At 36.5% G+C, this 22,459-nt stretch overlaps 1 protein-coding gene across 1 annotated transcript; it reads right to left on the bottom strand.

Moving 5' to 3' along the window:
• Positions 1–899: 899 nt before the first annotated feature.
• Positions 900–16,166, bottom strand: LOC308347060 (NKG2-C type II integral membrane protein-like; the record flags this gene model as incomplete). Its single annotated transcript, XM_080810223.1, has 5 exons — positions 900–1,129; positions 1,684–1,825; positions 14,140–14,291; positions 15,029–15,082; positions 15,986–16,166. The coding sequence occupies 5 exons, from the start codon at positions 16,164–16,166 to the stop codon at positions 900–902; spliced, it is 759 nt and encodes a 252-aa protein (XP_080666349.1).
• Between the last annotated feature and the right edge of the window lie 6,293 nt (positions 16,167–22,459).

Consider the following 22,459-nt stretch of genomic DNA (forward strand, 5'->3'; position numbering starts at 1 on the left):
ATTCTTCATCCATTAGGAAAAAAGAGAATGCATAGTCATTAGACTGATGAATGTAAGAGCCATTCCAAACTCTTATGTGATTTAAAGTGGTGGTGACTTTCCATAAATTCTTTTGTTTTTTATGCTAATTAACAAAAGGGGATGGCATAGAAAGTCCTTGTCCAAGCCAGACCCAGAGGTGCATATCCTGAGGTTAAGGTTTGTAGTGAAATGAGATCATCAAAAACTTGCCATTTTAAATTTTGATGAGAGGCGCAGGGTCTCCCAGTGCAATTGGTGGCTGTCATCCCCTTAAGAGATCAGTCCCATACAATTCCATAGGAATCATTAATAACAATACTGGGGTGAGAAGCTCGATAATCCTCCCATAAAGGGTGAATTCCCTCATCAGACCACATTTGTGTTAGTTTGCATTTGGGAATAGGGGGTGCTGCTGTGTTACAGCTAGGACCCTGATATTTATTGGCTAGGAATCCTTTAGTGGAGAGTAAATGTAACTGAACTTTAGTCAGATAATTTTCAGTAGGAAAGTCCACCAACCATCTTTGATCATTAGGGATAAGACAACTGGAATGATTGTCAATACATATTGGTCTATTTTGATATCCTAAGGTAAGATTCATATTTGTGCCCTCCTCTAAGGGCAATAGTGGCAATACAGGATCCAAAATTCCAGGTACCCATTTTGAGGCATTCAAATAAATTGGTATTATATCTTCTCCCCATTCTACTGGACAGAGCAGGGGAGGATTCGGTATATAAGCCCAGTAAGTAATTTATTTGTGCATAACATCCAGGATGACTTACGGCTACCGTGATGAGAGCCATCATAGTTATCGCCACGTTGTTAGGGGTGAAAGGATGCTGCTCATTCTCCAGAACTTCCTCTGCTTTCTTGGTCAGCTTTTTTTATCTGGCCCCAAGTTGGAATCTTCGCTCTGTCTGTCCCAGGTATCGTGATTCGAGTATTCTTTAAGGTGAGACTCTCGAAGCTGATGATCAGTGGGACCGGTTCGAATCCGAATCTTTTCCTCTTGCTCATGATGAACCTTTATGAAATGAGAGGGCACCCATACAGGCTCAACGGCCTCGTTGGGTAATACATATGCATATCCCTTTCCACAGGTAACTAAGTTACCAGGGACCCATTGATTAGAAGTAATATTTTTCCACCAGATTGGAGGATAGATTTTGTCTTGTTTTTGTTTACTAAAATGTCTTTCTATTGCTGCAGTGTTTTTATCATAACGATTCAAAAAATTAAGAGTAAATAAAAGTTGTGCTAATACCTCTTGAGGAGGACCTTGTATTTTCTCTTTTTGTTTATGAAGCTGTCATTTTAATACTTGATTAGCCTATTCTACAATTCCTTGTCCTTGAGGATTATATGGGATGCCAGTGGAATGTTTAATATTCCATAGATTAAAGAAGGATTGTAACTTAGTGGAAACATAAGCAGATGCATTATCAGTTTTTATGGCTTTAGGCATTCCCATGACTGCAAAAATGAGTGGAGATGTCTAATAACATGTGCAGCAGTTTCTCCTGTTTGAGCTGTAGCCCATATGAAGCAAGAATATGTGTCTATAGTGACATGAACAAAAGATTGTTTCCCAAATGAAGGGATGTGAGTAACATCCATCTGCCATATCTCATTGGCTGTTATGCCTCGTGGGTTGATACCCGCTGGCTGTGTAGGCAGACTGATGGCAGCACAAGAAGGGCTGGAGTGGACAATAGAATTTGCTTGTTCCTTAGTAATAAGGAATTTGTGCCGAGGTCCTTTTTGGTTAACATGTGTAAGAGAGTGAAAATTGGAGGCTTCCTGAAAAGGTGAGAAAACCAGAGAATCGGCTATTTCATTACCTTTTGTTAACAGCCCAGGAAGGCCGGTGTGACTTTGGATATGAGTAGCATAGAAAGGAACAGAACGCTGATGAATGAGGGATTGTAAATGAAGAAAAAATGAGTGGAGGGAGACATCAGATGTAGAAATAGTAGCAGGAGAGGAGTCAAGATGGTGGAGAAGTAGCAGGCTGAGATGACATCAGGTAGCAGGAGATCAGCTAGACAGCTTATCTAACCATTGCAAACACCTACAAATCCAACAGGAAATCAAAGAGAAGAAGAGTAGCAATTCTAGAAACAGGAAATCAATCACTTTCTGAAAGGTAGGACCTGCGGAGAAGTGAATCCAAAGCGATGGGAAGATAGACCACGGGGGGAGGGGCCGGCTCCCAGCAAGCGGCGGAACAATGGAGCACAAAATCAGGACTTTTAAAAGTCTGCTCCATGGAGGGACATTGCTCCAGAGGCTAAACCGGGGGGAAGCTCACGTGGGGTCAGTGTAACCCCAGGTCCCGCAGGGTCACAGAAGGACCGGGGGTGTCTGAGTGTTGCAGAATTCGCAGGTATTAGAATGGGGAAGCTGGCTATAGAGACAGAGCCAAGGAGTGAGCTCTCAGCTCAGGGTTACCTTGAACTGGTCGCAGGCTGGGTAAGCTCGGAGCGCAGCCGGAGGCCACGGAAATGGAAGTAACTGGGTGCTTTTCTCCAAGTGTGAGCGATTGAGCGCTTTCCTCCAAGCATGACCAGAGGCCAGGGAGACGGGGACGGTTGGGGGCCTTTCTCCGAGGGCGCACCGCGGAGCAGGACCCCGAGCTCTCAGCTCCTCCAGGCTGGAGATTGGGAGGCTGCCATCTTCATTCCCATCCTCCGGAACTCTAAGGAAAGTGCTCAGGGAACAAAAGCTCCCGAAAGCAAACCCGAGCGGATTACTTAGCCTGGCCCCTGGTAAGGGCCCTGCAATTCTGCCTGGGACAAAGACATTTGAGAATCACTACAACAGGCCCCTTCCCCAGAATATCAACAAGAAACCCAGCCAAGAAATTAAAAATAGAGCTTCCCTATGACCCTGCAATTGCACTACTGGGTATTTACCCCAAAGATACAGTTGGAGTGAAAAGAAGGGCCATCTGTACCCCAATGTTTATAGCAGCAATGGCCATGGGCGCCAAACCATGCAAAGAACCAAGATGCCCTTCAATGGATGAATAGATAAGGAAGATGTGGTCCATATACACTATGGAGTATTATGCCTCCATCAGAAAGGACGAATACCCAACTTTTGTAGCAACATGGACGGGACTGGAAGAGATTATGCTGAGTGAAATAAGTCAAGCAGAGAGAGTCAAGTATCATATGGTTTCACTTATTTGTGGAGCATAACAAACAACATGGAGGATATAGGGAGATGGAGAGGAGAAGGGAGTTGAGGAAATTTGGAAGGGGAGATGAACCATGAGAGACTATGGACTCTGAAAAACAATCTGAGGGTTTTGAAGGGGCAGGGGGTGGGAGGTTGGGGGAACCAGGTGGTGGGTATTATGGAGGGTACGTATTGCATGGAGCACTGGGTGTGGTGCAAAAACAATGAACTCTGTTACACTGAAAAGAAATTAAATTAAAAATATTTAATATCAAAAAAAAAAAAAGAAAAGAAGCACATATCTCCTAGCCGCTAACCTCTGCTAAGATGTCATGTATATCAGGTAGCTCCTCTTCTAAGAATAAAATACATCCAAAAGATCTGAGTTGAATCTCTAGTTGTAGTCTGGAGCCAAGCCCATACATGCCAAGCCTTGATCAACTAAAACCCAACCAAAGCAGAAACTGGTCAATGACAAATAAATGCTTACATTACAATATCATTGCAATCTTGGGTTGTTTGAGCACAATGTCAGCAAATTGTTACAGCTAGCATTTACATATTATATGAATTTGATTTTGAATATTTGTATAATTTCTCAGTCAGAGTACAAGAAATCAGTACAGAGAGTGTAAAGAATATGTGTAGGGGCACTTGGGTGGCTAAGTCAGTTAAGCATCTGCCTTAAACTCAGGTCACCATCCCAGGGTCCTGGGATTGAGCACCACACCCTCCTGTCTGGCTCTCCTTATAGTGGCAGCTTGCTTCTACCTCTGACTGCTGCTCCTCCTGCTTGAACTCTCTCTCTCTACGCAAAATAAACAAATAACAAACCTTAAAAAAAATAATACGTGCAAAAAAAGTGTCTATTTCAAAGAGATACATGTATATGAAGTATGAATTTTTTTGCAAGTAATAATGGAGCTCAATCTCTCTCCCTCTTGTCATTGAACTAAGGTAGAAATATCTGAATCATTATCAAATTACTAAAGTTATTCCTGAATTATGGGAATAATAAACTGTTCAACTCACACAAATATCTTTAAATTTATTCTTATTTTCTTCATTATTTAACATTTTATTTTTTAGACTAAAGCAGTTTTTGGCCTGGGTAAGGGCAACAGAAGTGGGGACTTGGAGAATTTAATAAAACAAGATGTCTTCTAAAATATCTGAACTCCAGGTAAGGAAAACATCACACCAGAAAAAGTAGTGAAGGATACTGGTTATTAATGATTGAGAAGAAACCAAACTCTACCAAAAAATGAACCTAATTTTTTATAGTGCTGGACTAAAAGTGATTCAGAAGAAAAGTGTCTATTCCATTCTCTGAGGACGTGGGGCAGATGGGAATGGCTCTTATATAGCAATCTTGTATTTGTTGCATTATAACCCTGAGTGCCTGTTAACAATTTAGTACTCTCAGCTCTAAATCTACCCATCCCTCTGTGCCCTGTTCTCAGATAATGGAGCAGGATCCTATAAAGTCTCTACCTTGTCAGCTCACATGAGGCTAAATTCTGTTAATAAAGGCAGTGGAGAGAGACCCTGCAAGAGAAAAGGCTCTTCTTACTGATTTCATGGTGTTTTCAGGGTGTTTGGCCGCTATGGCTTTGTCGCCAGCTGCATGCACGCAGAAAGTCCTGTGTATTCAGCCTCCAGCAGGTACTTGTGGCCAGTCCCAGTCAAAGCTTCCTGCCCTTCTGCTCTGTGCCTCCTAACAGGGGTTCTTCCCGCCTGCCAGTCACAGCCTGAGATCCATCCCTACCTAGTTCAGTCTGTGGACTCTGGAGCTGCTCTGTCCCAGGTCAACGCACAGAGCATGTCTGCCATGAAGATGGGTGTGGCCCCATTGTCTTCAATGACATCTAAATCCCATCTTCAGAGAGCAGATGTGGCTTCCCAGGGATCTCTCCCTTGGGTACTCTCCTTTAACCCTAAGAAATTCTTTATTATTTTCTTCATTTTAATAGCTTTTCCTTCTAGTAGGCTGTCCCTTACAAATGATAATAATGGTTTATATCAGTCTTCCTCTGGTTTCTGTTCCTGAGTCAATTCTTCTGGGTAATCTTGCCACCCAGGGTTGTTCAACCCTTATTTGCAGCCCCTTATTTGCAACTTTTATTTGCAGGATAAATCAATTCACTTGGAAATATGAGTGGATTGATGATCTTATTGAAGACTTCACAATAACAGTACTTCATATTATAACTTGTACTTTATTATTTAACAAATAACAAAAGCTTAAGAAATGTATAATATGTACCTGAGTATGTATTTTTTACATTAATAAAATTAAGATGGAAAAACTGTTCTTTGACACCAAAGGGTGTCAGGTGCACTTTGGGCTTTGCATGATTATGATGCAAACTGTAGATTCCTCTTTGGTAACAAATGAATCATTCTAGTGAATGATGCTGATAACAGGCAAGGCCATGCATGTGTGCATATAGGGACAATGGAGGATAGCTCTGTACTTCTCAATTTTCTTGTGAACCAAAAATTGTTTTAAAAATAGTATGTGAAAGTATCTGGGAAAATTGTATGCCTTTTGAAGAAATGAAAAATATCTTCTTTATAGATGGTGAGATAGCATTATACCAAAATTGGGTAACTAAAATGCCTAATGCTTACAAACATGTATTTTTAGATCTAAGCAGTTTTCAAAAGATCTTATGTTTGAGTCAAACCTGAAAAATGGACAATTCTTGTCACTTGCTGAAAAAACTGATGACCTGAAATACAGAGAATTATATCTTATTATTCTTAAAAATATAAATCACAACATTTTGAACAATAAACAGTTTATTTAAACTAATGGTTGTACATCTGAATCTGAATATTTCCCATATTATTCTGCTATGGAAACACTTTAACAATTGTGTTATAGGATTGTTCACATACTTTACATATTCTTTGTAAGATTAGTCCTCTTAAGGCATAAAACACAAAAGTTGTCAAGAAACTTACGGTTTAGGAATGAAGGCAGAGGCTTTTGGATACAGAGATGGATTAATATTGATATTTTGGGAAATTCTACTAATCCATGAAGAACGAATGAGGAAGCCAAACAAATACTATGAGAAAACAATTTTTTTAGAAGTCAAATAAAAGCTCTTATTTGAATTTGTAATAACCACAGTTATTTTTTCTATAGATTCTATAGAATATTTCACATTTTAATATAGTGTTATACACTGAACATGTTATAAAAATATCTTAGTGGAGTAAATGAATAGGAAAACCTTACAAAAGACGACAAATGCAGTGTTATGATAATTTATCAAATGTTAATAATATTTTATGAACCATCCATTATTGAAAAACTCTTAGAGAGTTTTTCACTTCTTAGAGATTCATGTGAAAAGAAGCACGTCTGTAGTTTTCTTGCCCAGAACTGCTACCATGCCTCCTTGCCTGCCCACCATAGCTCAGTGATCCAGAAGCTTGTAGTTCACAATTTGGAGAAGCTGCAGAAAGCAATGGTGCTGGTGCCACAGGGGAGACTCAATCAGCAGTGGGGAAGGGACTGAAAAAGCCCATTGACTGTTCAGCTCAGAGTGATGATTTTGGTTGTTAATGAATGAGGAAAACCCATATGTTTACTAGTCAGAGGTTGTGGTTTTCTGTCAAGCACTGTGACCCTCATAAATACAATGGCAAAATACTGTTAGTGAAAATACAACAGAAGAGTTGACATGAGCTTTCTACACACTCCTGACTGATGGAAAAAATTATGTGCATATGGAGAGGAGACCAAGATGAGCCAGCAGAAAGTGAAAGCAGAAGGAGACTTGAGAATTGATATTCAAGTTGTGAGCACTTCCCTCTCACACTCATACACACACACACACACATTCATACATCACATGGCTGAAGGTACAAGCCCTACTGACATGCAGTCTTTAAACACAGTTTTTAAAAAATTTGTGGGTTTCATCTAAGCTACAAAATCACCAGGGCATGTAGGTTAAAAATAAAAATAAAGGGGCACCTGGGTGGCTCAGTGGGTTAAGTCTCTGCCTTTGGCTCAGGTCATGATCTCAGGGTCCTGGGATCAAGCCCCACATGGGGCTCTCTGCTCAGCGGGGAGTCTGTTCCCCCTCTCTCTCTGCCTGCCTCTCTGCCGACTTGTGATTTCTCTCTCTCTCTCTCTCTCTCAAATAAATAAATAAAATCTTTAAAAAAATAAAAAATAAAAATAAAAATAAAGAATAAGAATTTGGAAACAGTGAACAAAAATATCAGCAGACAGATTATAGGGGAGAAGATCCTTCAGTATAGTGTATGCAACTTACAAAAAACTTAAATCTAAGAATATGAAACAGACCGAGTGTTATTTACACTGTATTACCAAAAATACCTAAAAAAACAAAAACAAAAAACAGAACACGGAAAGTCACTGACAAATGTCTTCTATGCTAAGGGAAAGCATACGTCAATATAAACTTCTACTGGGATAAGGTGTTACGTTAATTAGAAGACAGTATTTTAGACTATGGTTTATAAATATATGGAAATTATATGGACACCTGAGTGGCTCAGTTGGTTAAACTGCTGCTTTTGGCTCAAGTCATGATTCCAGGGTCCTGGGATCAAGCCCCACATTGGGCTCCCTGCTCAGTGGGGAGTCATTTCTCCCTGTGCCCATCCCCCCCCACTCATGCTTGTGCTGTCTCTGTCTCTCAATCTCTCTGAAATAAATAAATAAAATCTTAAAAAAAATTATATGGAAATTATAAAGTAAACAGTTCAGATAAGTTAATGAACATTTAATGGCAGGAATATAGCAAATAAGAAATATCAATAGAGAAATAAAACTATATGAATAAACCACAGAGACATTCTTAGTTTGTCATTATACACCTGAATGAATATTCATTTCATTAGCTCTCCAGAAAATTGGAGATACAGTAGAAAGAAATATATGAAATTGAGGAAGGAATAACAGAATTTATTCATCTCATGAATGAGAAAGAAAAAGCAGAAAATTAACAGAGTACATTAAACTAAAGAGCACTTGCACAGCAAAGGAAAGAACAAAAAAGTTGAAAAATATTTGGAAGAGCAAAGTACAGAACAGGAGAAATATTGTAAACCACATATCAGATAAGAGACCCATATCCAAAGGATATAAATATCTCAACCAATGCAATGAAAACGAAGAAAATAATCCAATTCAGAAATGGGCACAGGGCCTGAGTAACATTTTTCTGAAGACATAGAAATGGCCGGTAGGTACAAGAAAGAAAATCATTAATCATCAGGGAAATGCAAATCAAAATCACAATAAAATATCAACTTTCACCTGTTAGAATTGCTTTTTTCCAAAAAACATAAGAGAATAATGGTGAGGATCTGAAGAAAAGGAAATCCTTTGGAGGAAATATAAATTGGTGCTGCCACAATGGGAAATAGTACAGCATTTTTTCAAGTAATTACAAATAAAATACCATATTATTCAGTGATGTCACTTCTACATATGTATCAGATAAGGGATACACATCAGGTGGAAGAAGAAAACGAGACATAGACATAGAATGAGTAGCAAAATGGGAGACCTAAATCCAATTATCAAAATAATAAATTCATGTTAATTCAACAAATATTCCAATCAAAAGATATAAATAGTCTTCCTGAATAAGAAAAAAACAATAAGATCCATCATTATGCTTTCTGTAACACACACACTTTAGATTTGAAAGCACAAAGGATGAAAGAAAAACAACAAAAGATCTATCATACAAATGGTAACCCCATAAGTGAGGACAAATGGCTATTCAAGTATCAGACAAAGTAGCTGTTAAAACAAGAACTACTATTAGAACTTAAAAGAAACATTTCATGCATTAAGGGTGTCAATATAAGAAGAAGATAAAATAACTATAAATGTGTTATTCACCAAACAATGGAACCCTTAAACACATGGAATAGAAACTGACAGATTTGGGAAGATAAATAAACAATTCAATGAACACAGCTGGAGATTGTAAAACTCTTCCATCAGTAAGTGAGAGACCATCCAGTCACAAAATCAGGAGCCCCAAGGAAGACTGTCAGAGCTCTAGGAACCAGCTTGACAAAACCGACATATTTAGAAATTATTCTTCTAGGTCATAAATAGGGATCAAACATCAGCAGGATGGAAAATTTCCAAAGTATATTCTCTGAAGACTAATCAATTTCTCTCTAAAGGAATAAATTAGTAGCAACAATAGAAAGAAATGTGGGAAAATTCCAAACATGTGGAAAATGACACACTTCTTAAATATTTATAGTTCAAAAATGAAATCTGTGAAAATACCTTGTACTGGGTGACACAAAACTGAGAATATATCAAAAGTTTTAAGGTGGAACTAAAATAGTGTTTGTGCACAATTCATAGCTCTCTCACTTATACTCAAAAGGAAGAATGTTATAAAATGGATGATCCGAGTAGCTTCCCTCTCAAGATGCTGTACAGAGAAGAGCCTATTAAAGTTAGAGAAGAAAGAAGTGATAAACATATACTAAGCTGAAAGCTGACTGTGAAGTACGAATAGTAGAGTAACTCGTGGCAGCCCAAGGGGACCAATACCCTCATATCCAAGAGCATTAGCAATAGCATGGTTGAATGCACTGTAGTAGAATCAGACAATGGAGCAGCAAGGAGTTTGGACAATTTACAACTTCATGCAGCTACATGGATGAAACACACAAGTTTATCGTCCCCTGAAAATGCCAAAAATAAAATATACATACTTTATGATTCTACTTATGTAAATGTTTATAAATGGAGGAGAAAACATGAAAGGGGCATTTTGCAGTGCTGGTAATATTCATTTTCTCCTTCATATGATGGTGACACCTGAAAATTCAGCTGGCTGTTGGCATGTATCGCATGTGCAACCATCTGTATGTACATTATACCGCAGTAAAATTAACATAAGAGAATATCATGAAAATACGTAAATATGTTTAAAACTAGACATAAAATTGAAAGTATCCTACCAAATACAACTTGTGAAAAACAAAAGGAAATAAAAATATCAGAATTGTTTTAACTTCTAATATAATTTAATCTGTAATACAGAATTTTTCATACTCAGTTACAGAATATCCAGATGCTTATGAGAAAAGAAAAATGAAATTTCAATTAAAAAACAAAAAGAAAACCACAAAGGTTGAAAAAAGAGTCTAATAAAATATGTGTTGTGTGCATTTTCTTGGAATACTAAAAAAAGGAAATTACATGTCAGTGGCAATCTAAACTGATTTTGATAATATATAAAAATAATGAACTACAATATAAGTAGATTTATTGAAGCAATACCAAGTTGGATTTACATTTGAAATTCCATTAACTTGGGCGCCTGGGTGGCTCAGTGGGTTAAGCCGCTGCCTTCGGCTCGGGTCATGGTCTCAGGGTCCTGGGATCGAGTCCCACATCGGGCTCTCTGCTCAGTGGGGAGCCTGCTTTCCTCTCTCTCTCTCTCTGTCTGCCTCTCTGCCTACTTGTGATCTCTGTCAAATAAATAAAATCTTTAAAAAAAAAAAAAAAAAAAAAAGAAATTCCATTAACTTAATCTGTCACATTAGCTGAGTAAAGAAGGCCAAATGATGTGATTTCTCTGATGCAGAAGATAAAACTAATTTTCATTTTTAATTAAAAAAATTTAGACTGATAGAAATAGAAAAGGAAACAGCCATCCAAAGATCTAGAATAGATATGATAACTCTGAAAAACAACTAATATAAACCTACTATTTATAAAAGGACATTTTACAGTATGGATTGATAAAAATATATACAAGATTTTTTTAGGTTTTTTTATAAAAATATATGCAAGATTAAAGTAACTGAAGAGAAAGTGAAAAGTTTATACCCACACATATACGGAATGTAGATTTCTGCAATGATGCTAAGTCATTCCATGGAGAAGGTATAGTGTTACAATAAATGTGGAAACGATTAGTATCAAACAAAACTAACAATATATACTTTATGCCATATACAAAAATGTTAACAAATGATCATCTATAAAGCAAATGATAAAATTTCAAGATGTATTAGGAAAAATATCTGACCTAAAGTTGGGCAGAGATTTCTTAGAGAGAAACAAAACATGATCCATAAAAGAACAAACTGATGAAGTGTAGTTCCTTAAGATAATGTCTGTGCTTTGAAGAGAAAGGAAAGACAAGTCATAGATTGAGAGGAAATATTTACAAATAATACATCTTATAAAAAACTTGCTGCCAGGATACATAAAGAATTCTCAAAATATGATAACAAAAAGTAAAAATATAACAAAAATATTTCAAGATACTTCACCAAAATGCATTTATTGATGGCAAATAAATACAGAGAGAGTTGCTCAACACTATTAGTCTTGGAAACATTCACATTAGAACCACTACGTATCAGAATTCCTATTCCAGCCAGAAGGAGAGGATATGCTACTGTTCCCTACTTCCTCCAAAAACAACATACCATTCAAACAGGTGATGAGAAAGCTGACAGAACTGTGTACTCTAACCCCAAGGAATGACATGGGGGTGAGCGCCCTGGAATTTCTCTTTGCCTCACATATCCCAGACTGGTGAGCAAACCACAGACACCAAAGTGCACAGACAAAAGGCCCCAAAATGTGTTTTATCTCTCTAGTCAACATAATAGAAAAAAATACATACTAGAAAGACCCACACAAACAAAAATGTAGACACTAAGTGCATTATTGCAATCAACCACTGACTATCCAAGGACACATCACTCAGGAATGCAGGGGAAATCAAGGCATTCTGAGATAAAGGAAAACTAAGAAAAGTGTCACCGCCACACCCACTCTGAAAGAACTGCTAAAGGGAATTATCCAAACAGAAATTAAATGGCAACAGAAGGAATCTTGCAAGGATCATCAGGAAGAAAGGGAAAACAAAAGAAAGTATAAAACTATCATTAAGTCTAAGGAACATTGCTTCAACTCTAGCGTCTAAATTGTTTGATATTTGAATGAAAATCATCAGTTGAAGCAAAGTGATAACATTCATGTAATTCTCAATGTAAGTAGAGAAACATTTAAAACAAAGTAGAAATGAGATACAGTAAAGGGACATCAAGGAAAGGAAAGCTCTACATTTTACTCAAAGTGCTGTGGGTTGTGACAGAATGTGAAGACTGCTACATGTGTTTATATTTATCTATATAAAGTATATACTATCTATATTATTTATATAAAGCAGATTAGAACATATGTGGACATGTATATGACTATATATGTATAAAGTTATTTATGAAGAAAAGATCGACTTTGCTTTACATTATGCTCCATCAATTAGGTTCATGATGTAGAAAACTATAATCTTCATATTTATCTCACTGCATCGCAAATACAACACCACCAAAAGTAAATTCCAATTGGATCAGAAACTCTAATTAAAGCGAAAAACTAATAAAGAAAGAAAAAAAGATAGAGGCAATATAGGAAATTATGTTTATGAACTTTGACTAACTTCTGAAAGAGGTTCAAAATAATCACTAACACCCAAATGATATATCGGACCATGGTAATACTAAAATTCTGATCATTAAAAGACTATAATAGGAGAGTAAAAATGTAATATACAGCTATTTCCATCTTGTAAACTCAAAAAAGAGGTCATATTTAGAACATGATAAGGACTTCCAAGAAGACCAAAAAAAAACACCATCTAGGAGAAATGAGCAAAGGACATATTCAAGTCCTTCTCATCGAAGAGAATATCCTAATAACTCACACTCCAGAAAAATGATAATGTTCTATAACCACCAGAACTTTTTGTCATAATGTTTCTCAGACTTCTGAATTTGGGATCAAGGGACTATTTTGTACAATGTATTTACACAATGCATTAGATAAATGTAGGGATAATGTAATATATTGAAAGACACACATATCTATGACCATGCATTTTCATACTAATGCTTAGAAGAAAATGTATAATAATCATATGTAAACATAATTTACAATGTACCATTTATGCATTGTCTTTTGACAAATGCATTATTTACATTTCATAAATATACTATATACTATGTAGTTATGTATAATAAGTTATTATAAATGCAATATGTGGAAAACACATAGCAAAAGCCTTTCATAAAATAATTATTCATAATACCCACATACTAGAAAGGATGTAAGTTTCTGAGGATAGTTTTTAAAATGGCCTATTCATATAAGACAGCAGCAGTGAAAATTCACAAACTATAGACAAATGCAGTAATATAGACAGATTACAAATATCATATGAGAGCAAAAGGAGACACATATAATAATGCATGCTGTGTGATTCCATCGATATAAACTACAAATATAAGCAAAGGTATTTCACAGCATTAAAATTGGTAGAGCTAATAGAGACTTTAAACTTCTCACTCATGATCTGATTTGTAATTACATTCTGACTATTTTGTGATTAATATGCACAATCATATAGCTTTCTTTTTTTTAAGATTTTACTTATTTATTTGAGAGAGAGAGAGAGATCACAAGTAGGCAGAGAGGCAGGCAGAGAGATTGAGGGGAAACAGGCTCCCCGCTGAGCAGAGAGCCTGATGGACAATGCCAGGACCTTGAGATCATGACCTGAGCCAAAGGCAGAGCTTCACCCACTGAGCCACTCAGGTGCTCCAGTCATATAGTTTTTATGATGTGTAGTAAAAAATATAGTAAGGTTATTTTAGGCAGAAGAGCATTTATAGAAGTATGGCTTTCTATGAAAAGCAAGAGCTAGAAATTATTAAGTGTACATTAAAGGTATAAAAATAATAAAATATCATAGAATCAAACTATGGAATAGTAACAGACTTTAAAATAAATAAGAAATATGTATGATAATATGGATGATATCTATAAATCTAATATTAAATGATAAGCTTTTAATAAAAGCTGGAAACATTTGAAACCTCACCATTTCCTCTTCATCCTCTATGGAGAGCAGGGTAGAGTTCTTAGAAGCACAGGACAACCGACTCTCATTCCATGGTTTTCTGACAGTGCTAATGTAATAGCAATTGTTGGAATATGTAATCCACTCTTTTGGACAATGACCACATGGATCAGCTAAAGAAGGATTATGAGACATTAGCCAAAAAGCTTTGAATATTAAAACTTGCAAGTTTGCAACTTTCATATGTATACACATATGTATATGACATATCCATGCACCCTCACAGCTGGCAAACACACACACACACACACACACACACACACACACACACTCCCAAAAGAGTCAGGCTTCCCTCCCATAATTTATGTGCCCGTAAAAGGGAAACACACAAAAAAGTCCATATCTGCATGTCTTTTTGAGTCACTGAACAAAACCACTCTTTTGGAATTATATAATGATTTACCACTTATCGTGTCATAGCAGGAAGAAATTTGAAGCAATTGGTATCTATGCATATGGTAATTTTAAAGTTTTTTATTTATTTGTTTGAGAGAGAGACAGTGAAAGAGAGGATGAGAGAGAAGGTCAGAGAGAGAAGCAGACTCCCCGTAGAGCTGGGGCTCGATGTGGGACTAGATTCTGGGACTCCAGGATCATGACCTGAGCCAAAGTCAGGTGCTTAACCAACTGAGCCACCCAGGGACCCAATAGGTATGATAATTTTAAACGAGGATTTCTTCATATTGTTGTATAAGAAGGAATACTCTCCAATAATCATTACTTATTAATGTCTATTTTCTGCATTTTATAATATGTGTTTCCCCTCAAACTCTATGATGATTTTGTACAGCCTAGATGGAGACAAAATATAAACTGTACTACTATCAGAACTATGAAAATCATTACATACATTTCTGGATTCTTGTAACTGGGTACGAATTGTTCTGCTGTGCTGTTCCACCACCTAAAAATAAAAATTAATCCTTGTAATAATTCTAGTTTTTCTGTTTGATACTTGGTGTACTTTTTAAGATTAGAAAATTCTGGAATGAAATCGATTTACTAAAATTAACAATATCATTAAGAGTTGAGGGTAAATCAATCCAAAAACTTAAAAAACCAAACATCGGCATCTCTTAAAGTATTTTGCCAGTCAGTCTCAAGAATTAACTTGCGTTTTTCAATTATGTTTATTTTCTGCAATCATTGTTATTGATACTTTTGAGAAATTCCGAATAAGCATTCCACAGTTAGTCTAAATGCATACATGAAAAGGAAAGTTCCACTCCATCGTACTTGAAATGCTTAGAAGCACTGATGATCATTAAAATGAAAAGATTTCTCAAAATCATTCAAAGATTTACTCACAGGGAAGAGAACTTATCATTCTTGCTACAATGTAGGTCAAGACAAGGCAGGTGATTCCCAAAATCCCAGCAAGAAGCTTCTCTAGAGATGACAACAAATTTGTGGAGAGACAAATGAAATAGTGAGAAAGGATGGATGGATGAAGACTAAAGTTTAGACAGTTTACATACAAGAAAACCAAAGATGCATGGGAAATTGTAGGTATAAACATGGACCACAAACCTATATCTACCATTGTAATCTTCTTCACAATATACCATTTAACTGTCAGTAAGCATAATGCTCCATGAGTTTTTGGGCAAGGTCTATGAATTACAACAATGCCGGAGTAAATTAGGCCTCAGATTTCAAAAACAATACCTTATTCCAGCTTCAAGTTCCGATCCTCACAAATGAAAAATACATAAGATCATTCCCTACTCTTTCCCACACATGTGCACCCCAAGTTCACATCCTAGAGCAGTTGTACTGTGTGCCTTACTGTTTGCTTTATCTTTTCAGTGGTAGTTCTTGTCATTCCCTTGCAGATCTTCAGAAGCATTTTGAAGATTTAATTCTGCACCGACAATATCCTGCTCAGTTACTGAATTAGAGCTTTTAGTGTCCTTACCTTTCGATTGTTGTCTTCTTGAGTTCTTAACCAGATTTGGATCTGAGAGGTTTTCTCTCTGGTTATTCATCTCAGCAGCTGAGAGATCTCAGGGCCTGTGCTGTATGGAAACTGGACTTACGTAGTTGACAAACGGTGTAGGTAATGACAAGAGTGGGGCTAGAGTCACACTGGGTAGAGTGTGAGGTAAGTGGTAAGACTCCTTTGTAGCTGAATGATGTAAAATTCTGGTTCTGATTTCCTCAGAGCTTGAAATAAGTGTCTCATCAGAGAATAAGTGATTTTTAAAGTGGTATTTATTGTTTGATGCAATATTATTGGTTATAGCCACGAAAAGCAACAAATTAGTGAGGAATAAAGACACTCGTAAAGAATGATGCCCTTATTAGCTCAATTTCAGATTCCATAGACACACTGTAGGAATAACAGGGTTAATACTAAAATTCTGTTCTTAAGAAATAATGAGACTAATTTTTATGACAATTTTTAAAATCCATGAAAGGTTAAAGATTGTTCTAAAGTTGGGGGAACAGTGGACTTAGCATATACAGGAAATTCCTGCAGTAAATTAGTTTTATTTGGTGGCTTATGTATACTTAGTAAAAGAGGATGAGGTCTTATTAAATGACCTTTCATTTTGAATGATTGTAGAATTCTGGAAATCATTCAATTTTAAAGAAATACGGTATATAGTGAAAAATACTACATGACACACTAAACTTATCCAAAACCTAAACAATACTGCTGAAAACCAAAAGAAGACAATAACAGAAAAGATTTCTAAAAATCCTATTTGACACCAGAAAAGAGTAATTGATAATGGCCAACATATGCAAGTATAAAATGGTAAACAAAAGTAAAGATCATTTATGGAAGAATGGTATGAACTCAGAAACAATCTATGGTTGTCAAAGGAGTAAAGGTAGCTTTATTGTGCAAGCAATTATAATAACTCAAATAAACATAATCTAATAATTCACATAATTAGCTCTACAGTCAATGAGCTCTAGAATCCCTTCTGGCTCTCAAAGTTACAATGTGTGATCTTTTAAAATTTACTTCATGTCTAGCTACCTAGCTTACTAATCTGTCATTGAGATAAAAATATGTAAGCTCTAATACATGTAAAACACTTAAGATTCAAGCAGGCTTTTATAAACTCTTTTTCATAAACTCTTAATAATATGTTAGTTACCTTATTCCTATTTTTAACCCAATGGTACCCATACCCATATATGATATGAATCAGAAACAATATACAAATATCATATAGACTAGTATTATTTATGATATGAATCAGAAACAATAATATTATTCATAATATTCATAATATTCATATTATTCATATTATTCATATCATACTATGTACCATGTTTCACAGGGCTGTCTTCATCAGTGTGGTAAAACCTTTTGCAATGTTTTATTCATATTTTTTAAGAATCTTGTCATTATTTATAGGTCAGCTTAAATTAGCAATATTAGGAAAGTTACCTCCTCGTGATATCGGGAATACTTAAACAGTTTTATTTAAGAAAGCATTTGAAGAATTATATTTGACCTTCATGATTGCATGATTTTATTTCATTGTATTTTTAAAGGCTGAGCTAAATATCAAGTAATATATAAAATTATTTCTATGTTGATGACAAATCCAAATTAACTGTTCCTTATCATGCATGATGCCTATGAGATTTCACATGAAATTATATGGATTTATAAACCCTTATCATCTGTGTGTGTATACACTTGACTACTTCTCCACAGGCAAGAATATGAATATTTTAAGATGTCCTCTGACATATCATATTTATTCCTGTTTGTTACCCTGAGTTGTTGGAACAGAGTTAACCAGTGTTCTCTGGGATTTCATTGTGTATTAGTTGTATGCCATCCAGCATCTGTATCTCCCACTAAGTGAGGCGGCTAGGAGAGGGACAGCAGAGGAGTGACACATACCTTCTGTTGACCAGAGAGCCAGGCATCTTCCAGGGGGAGACCAAGTTACTCTTGTAAACAGACAGTATCTATGGTCTTCACAGACTGCCGGCCCTGTGAGCACTAGTAGATTTCTCATCAATGTGTCACTTAAAATTTGAACAGGAAATCCTTACACTTGGGCTGTTTTGAAGACACTTTATCTCATCACACACCTCCAGAATGTCCGAGACTTTCAGCTTGTACTGTGTCAGTTAATTGTGATGTGACTCTGAGAAATGTTTATGTTCCACAAGATATTGGGGTCAGAGGCTTGACCGCCCATGCTGTTAACTTGCTTCTTTCTCAGTTGCAAGTGCTGAGACCTGAAAATTCAAGTCTTTGAAGAGTATCTTAGATGTGTCAGTTCCATTTTACACATTGCTAAGTCTTGGCATAACGTGCTTCTTTCGTTTACACTCTCCTTATATCATTTCTATTATAATGGGAAAAATCTGAAAATATCATCCCATTAGAATAGGAAATTACTGATATTTATCTCCAAATATTTTGAGTAACTACTACATTTTCAACTTCATGGTAACTGTTGCTATTATCAATTCCCAAACTGTTCTTCTCAATATCTCTGCACTAGTTCTTTAGATTCCAACTTCAACTATATTATTTGTAAATAAGTTATTTAAATTTCACATGATAAAAGTTAATGTCTCTGGGAAGGTTAAAACATTAGACAATATTCAACTATATCACCATGGCAAAGGTTACAATATTAAGTAACTACTAACGACATTATTCATTGATTCATCCTTCAATCATAACAAGTTATCTCTTTTTTTAAAAGGACATTTGTCAATAAATGACAAAAAACAAATTCTAAGAACATAGGGGGAAACAAAGCTAATGTTGGGGCCAATTCCACGTTAAAACCTGTTAAACCCCTAGGGCCTGCCTGGGCCTACTTAGCCATAGTGACTCCATGTTGCCTAGGTAGCCATTTTGTTGTTTAATAAATGCCTCAACAGTTGCTGATATCAGTTCCAGGTAACTGTTGCTAAAACACACACCTAAAACAAGGCCATTTTGTTGTTTAATAAATGCCTCAGCAGTTACTAGTATTGGTTCCGGGTAACCGTTACTAAAACACACAGGTAGGAGACATCCAATCAGCCAAAGCCACATACGTAGAGGTCTGTGGTTGCGCCCTATAAAACTAACCTGTAAGACCGAGGTGGGGTCGCTCTCTTCAGAGGCAGCCCTGGCCAGGGGCCAGATGTCAGTCTGACTTCTAATGCTTGGCATAGAATAAAGCTTTACATAACTTTCACTTTGTCTCAGCCTTGTTCCCCTGGCCAATCAGTCTAACTTCTAATGCTTGGCATAGAATAAGGCTTTGCATAACTTTAACTTTCTCTCAGTCTCATTCCTTTGATAACGGACCCAACACTAATTTTTAAGTATTGCTCTTAACCAAAAAATAAGACAGCATAAAATGTAGACTTTTAAAACACAAATATATGAGTATGAACTCCAAAAGAAATAAGGGCGACTGTGTGTCCCAGTAGGTTAAGCATCTGCCTTTGGGTCAGGTCTTGATCTCAGGGTCCTAGAACTGAGCCCCATGTTGGGCTTCCTGCTAAGCAGGGAACCTGCTTCTCCCTCTGCCCTTCCCCTGCTTCTGTTCCCTCTCTCTTGTGCTCTCTTTCTCAAATACATAAATAAAATCTTTAAGAAAAAAGAAATAAAACTTCATATTATCTAGTTTGCATGAAATACAATTCTTTTTATCATTCATACTTTTGTATCACGAAGTAGGTTAATGTGTATCTATCATTCCTAAAGAACTTAAAAATAGAAGTGTCATATCCAGCAATTCCACTTCTGGGGATGACATACCCCCCCCCCTTTTTTTTTGCCTTTTGCTTATTGCACTCTGTGTGGACCAAGTGTATTGCCACCATTTTTCCAACAGCACTTTCTCACTTCATGTGTCTGTGTCACATTTTGGTAATTCTCACATCTTTGTAACTTTCCCATTATTACTAAATTTGTTATTGTGATCTGTGACTTGTGATTACAACTTGCTCAAAACTCAGGTGATGATTAACATTTTCAGCAATAATATATTTTTTAGATAAAACATGTACTTCCTTTTCTTAGACATAATGCTCCTTCACACAGAATAGAATACATTATAGTGTAAACATAACTTTCATATGCAATGGGAAAAAAAATCCATGACTGGGTTATTGTGACATTTGCTTTATTGCACTGGTCTGGAACAAAACCCACAGTATCTCCAAGGTACACAGCATATATCCAAAGAAAAGGACACCACTCTCTGAAAGAAAGATATCTAGCCCCATGTTCATTGCAGCATTAGTCATATTAGCTACAGTAGAGAATCACCTTAAGTGTCTACAACAGAAGGATAGGTATAGACAATGTGACATTTAGGCAGTAGGTTATTACTCAGACATGAAAAAAAAAAAAGAAATCTTGTCATTGGCTTTTTGTTTGGTTGGTTGTTTTTTTTTCATTTTTATTTTTTTTTTCCATTAGAGGTGTAGAATTTAGTGAATAATCACTTACATAAAACACTTAGTGGTCATCATGACAAGTGCACTCCTTAATACCCATCACCTCTTTAACCCTTCCCCAGTCCCTCTCCCCTCCAATACCCCTCAGATGGATTGCCTCTTCTTTTTTCCCCCCATGTTCAATCATTTTCTTTCTTAAATCCCACATACAAGTGAAATCATATTGTATTTGTCTTTCTCTTATTGACCTTTTTCATTTACCATAATACTCTCTAGCTCTATCCAAGTCATTGCAAAGTCAACATTTCAATCTTTTTGGATGGCTGGGTAATATTCTGTGGTTAGATATGTAACCCCTTGTCTTTATGCATTCTTCAGTTGATGGACATTTGGGCTTTTTCCATAATTTTCTTGTTGTGGATAATGCTGCTATAAACACTGGGTGTATGAATTCATTTAAATCTGTATTTTTGTATCCTTTGGGTAATTATCAATTAGTACAACTGCTGGAGTAGAGGGTAGTTCTATTTTTAACTTTTTGAGGAACCTCTGTACTGTATTTCGGAGTAGCCACACCAGTTTCCATTTCCACCAACATTGTGGGAGGGGTCCCCCTCTCTGCTTCCTCTACAGCACCTGTTGTTTCCTGTGTTGTTGATTTCGCTATTCTGACAGGTGTGAGGTCATGTCTCAGTGTACTTTTGACTTGTATTTCCTTGATGATGAATGATGTTCAGCATCTTTTCATGTGTCTGCTGGCCATCCGGAAATCATCCTTGGAAAAATGTCTCTTCATGTCTTCTACCCATTTTTTTACATGGATTATTTGTTTTCTGGGTGTTGAGTTTTATAACTTCTTTACATATTTTGGATGCTATTTAACAGAGATGTCATTTGCAAATATCTTCTCCCATTTCATAGACTGAGTTATAATTTTATTGCTTGCTTCCTTTGCTGTGCAGAGGACTTTTGTCTCCAGCTTTTTAATACAACTTGAGGTAAGTAATTGGGATGCCTCCAGCTTTGCTTTTTCTTTTAAGGGTTCTTTGGCTATTGGATGTCTTTTGGGAACCAAACAAATTTTAGGATTGTTTGTTCTAACTTTGTGAAAAAGGTTGTTGGTATTTTGATGAGGATTGCATTAAGTATGGAGATTTCTTTGGGTACTATAGACATTTTTTTTTAAATTTTTTATTTATTTTCAGCGTAACAGTATTCATTGTTTTTTCACCACACCCAGTGCTCCATGCAATCTGTGCCCTCCCTAATACCCACCACCTGGTTCCCCCGCCCTCCCACCCCGCCCCTTCAAAACCCTCAGGTTGTTTCTCAGAGTCCATAGTCTCTCATGGTTCACCTCCCCTTCCAATTTCCCTCAACTCTCTTCTCCTCTCCATCTACACTTGTCCTCTATATTATTTGTTATGCTCCACCAATAAGTGAAACCATATGATACTTGACTTTCTCTGTTTGACTTATTTCACTCAGCATAATCTCTTCCAGTCCTGTCCATGTTGCTACAAAAGTTGGGTATTCGTCCTTTCTGATGGAGGCATAATACTCCATAGTGTATATGGACCACATCTTCCTTATCCATTCATCCGTTGAAGGGCATCTTGGTTCTTTCCACAGTTTGGCGACCGTGGCCATTGCTGCTATAAACATTGGGGTACAGATGGCCCTTCTTTTCACTACATCTGTATCTTTGGGGTAAATACCCAGCAGTGCAATTGCAGGGTCATAGGGAAGATCTATTTTTAATTTCCTGAGGAATCTCCACACTGTTCTCCAAAGTGGCTGCACCAGTTTGCATTCCCACCAACAGTGTAAGAGGGTTCCCCTTTCTCCACATCCTCTCCAACACACGTTGTTTCCTGTCTTGCTAATTTTG

This window comes from Martes martes (genome assembly GCF_963455335.1).
Source record: "Martes martes genome assembly, chromosome: 8".
Classification (NCBI taxonomy): domain Eukaryota; kingdom Metazoa; phylum Chordata; class Mammalia; order Carnivora; family Mustelidae; genus Martes; species Martes martes.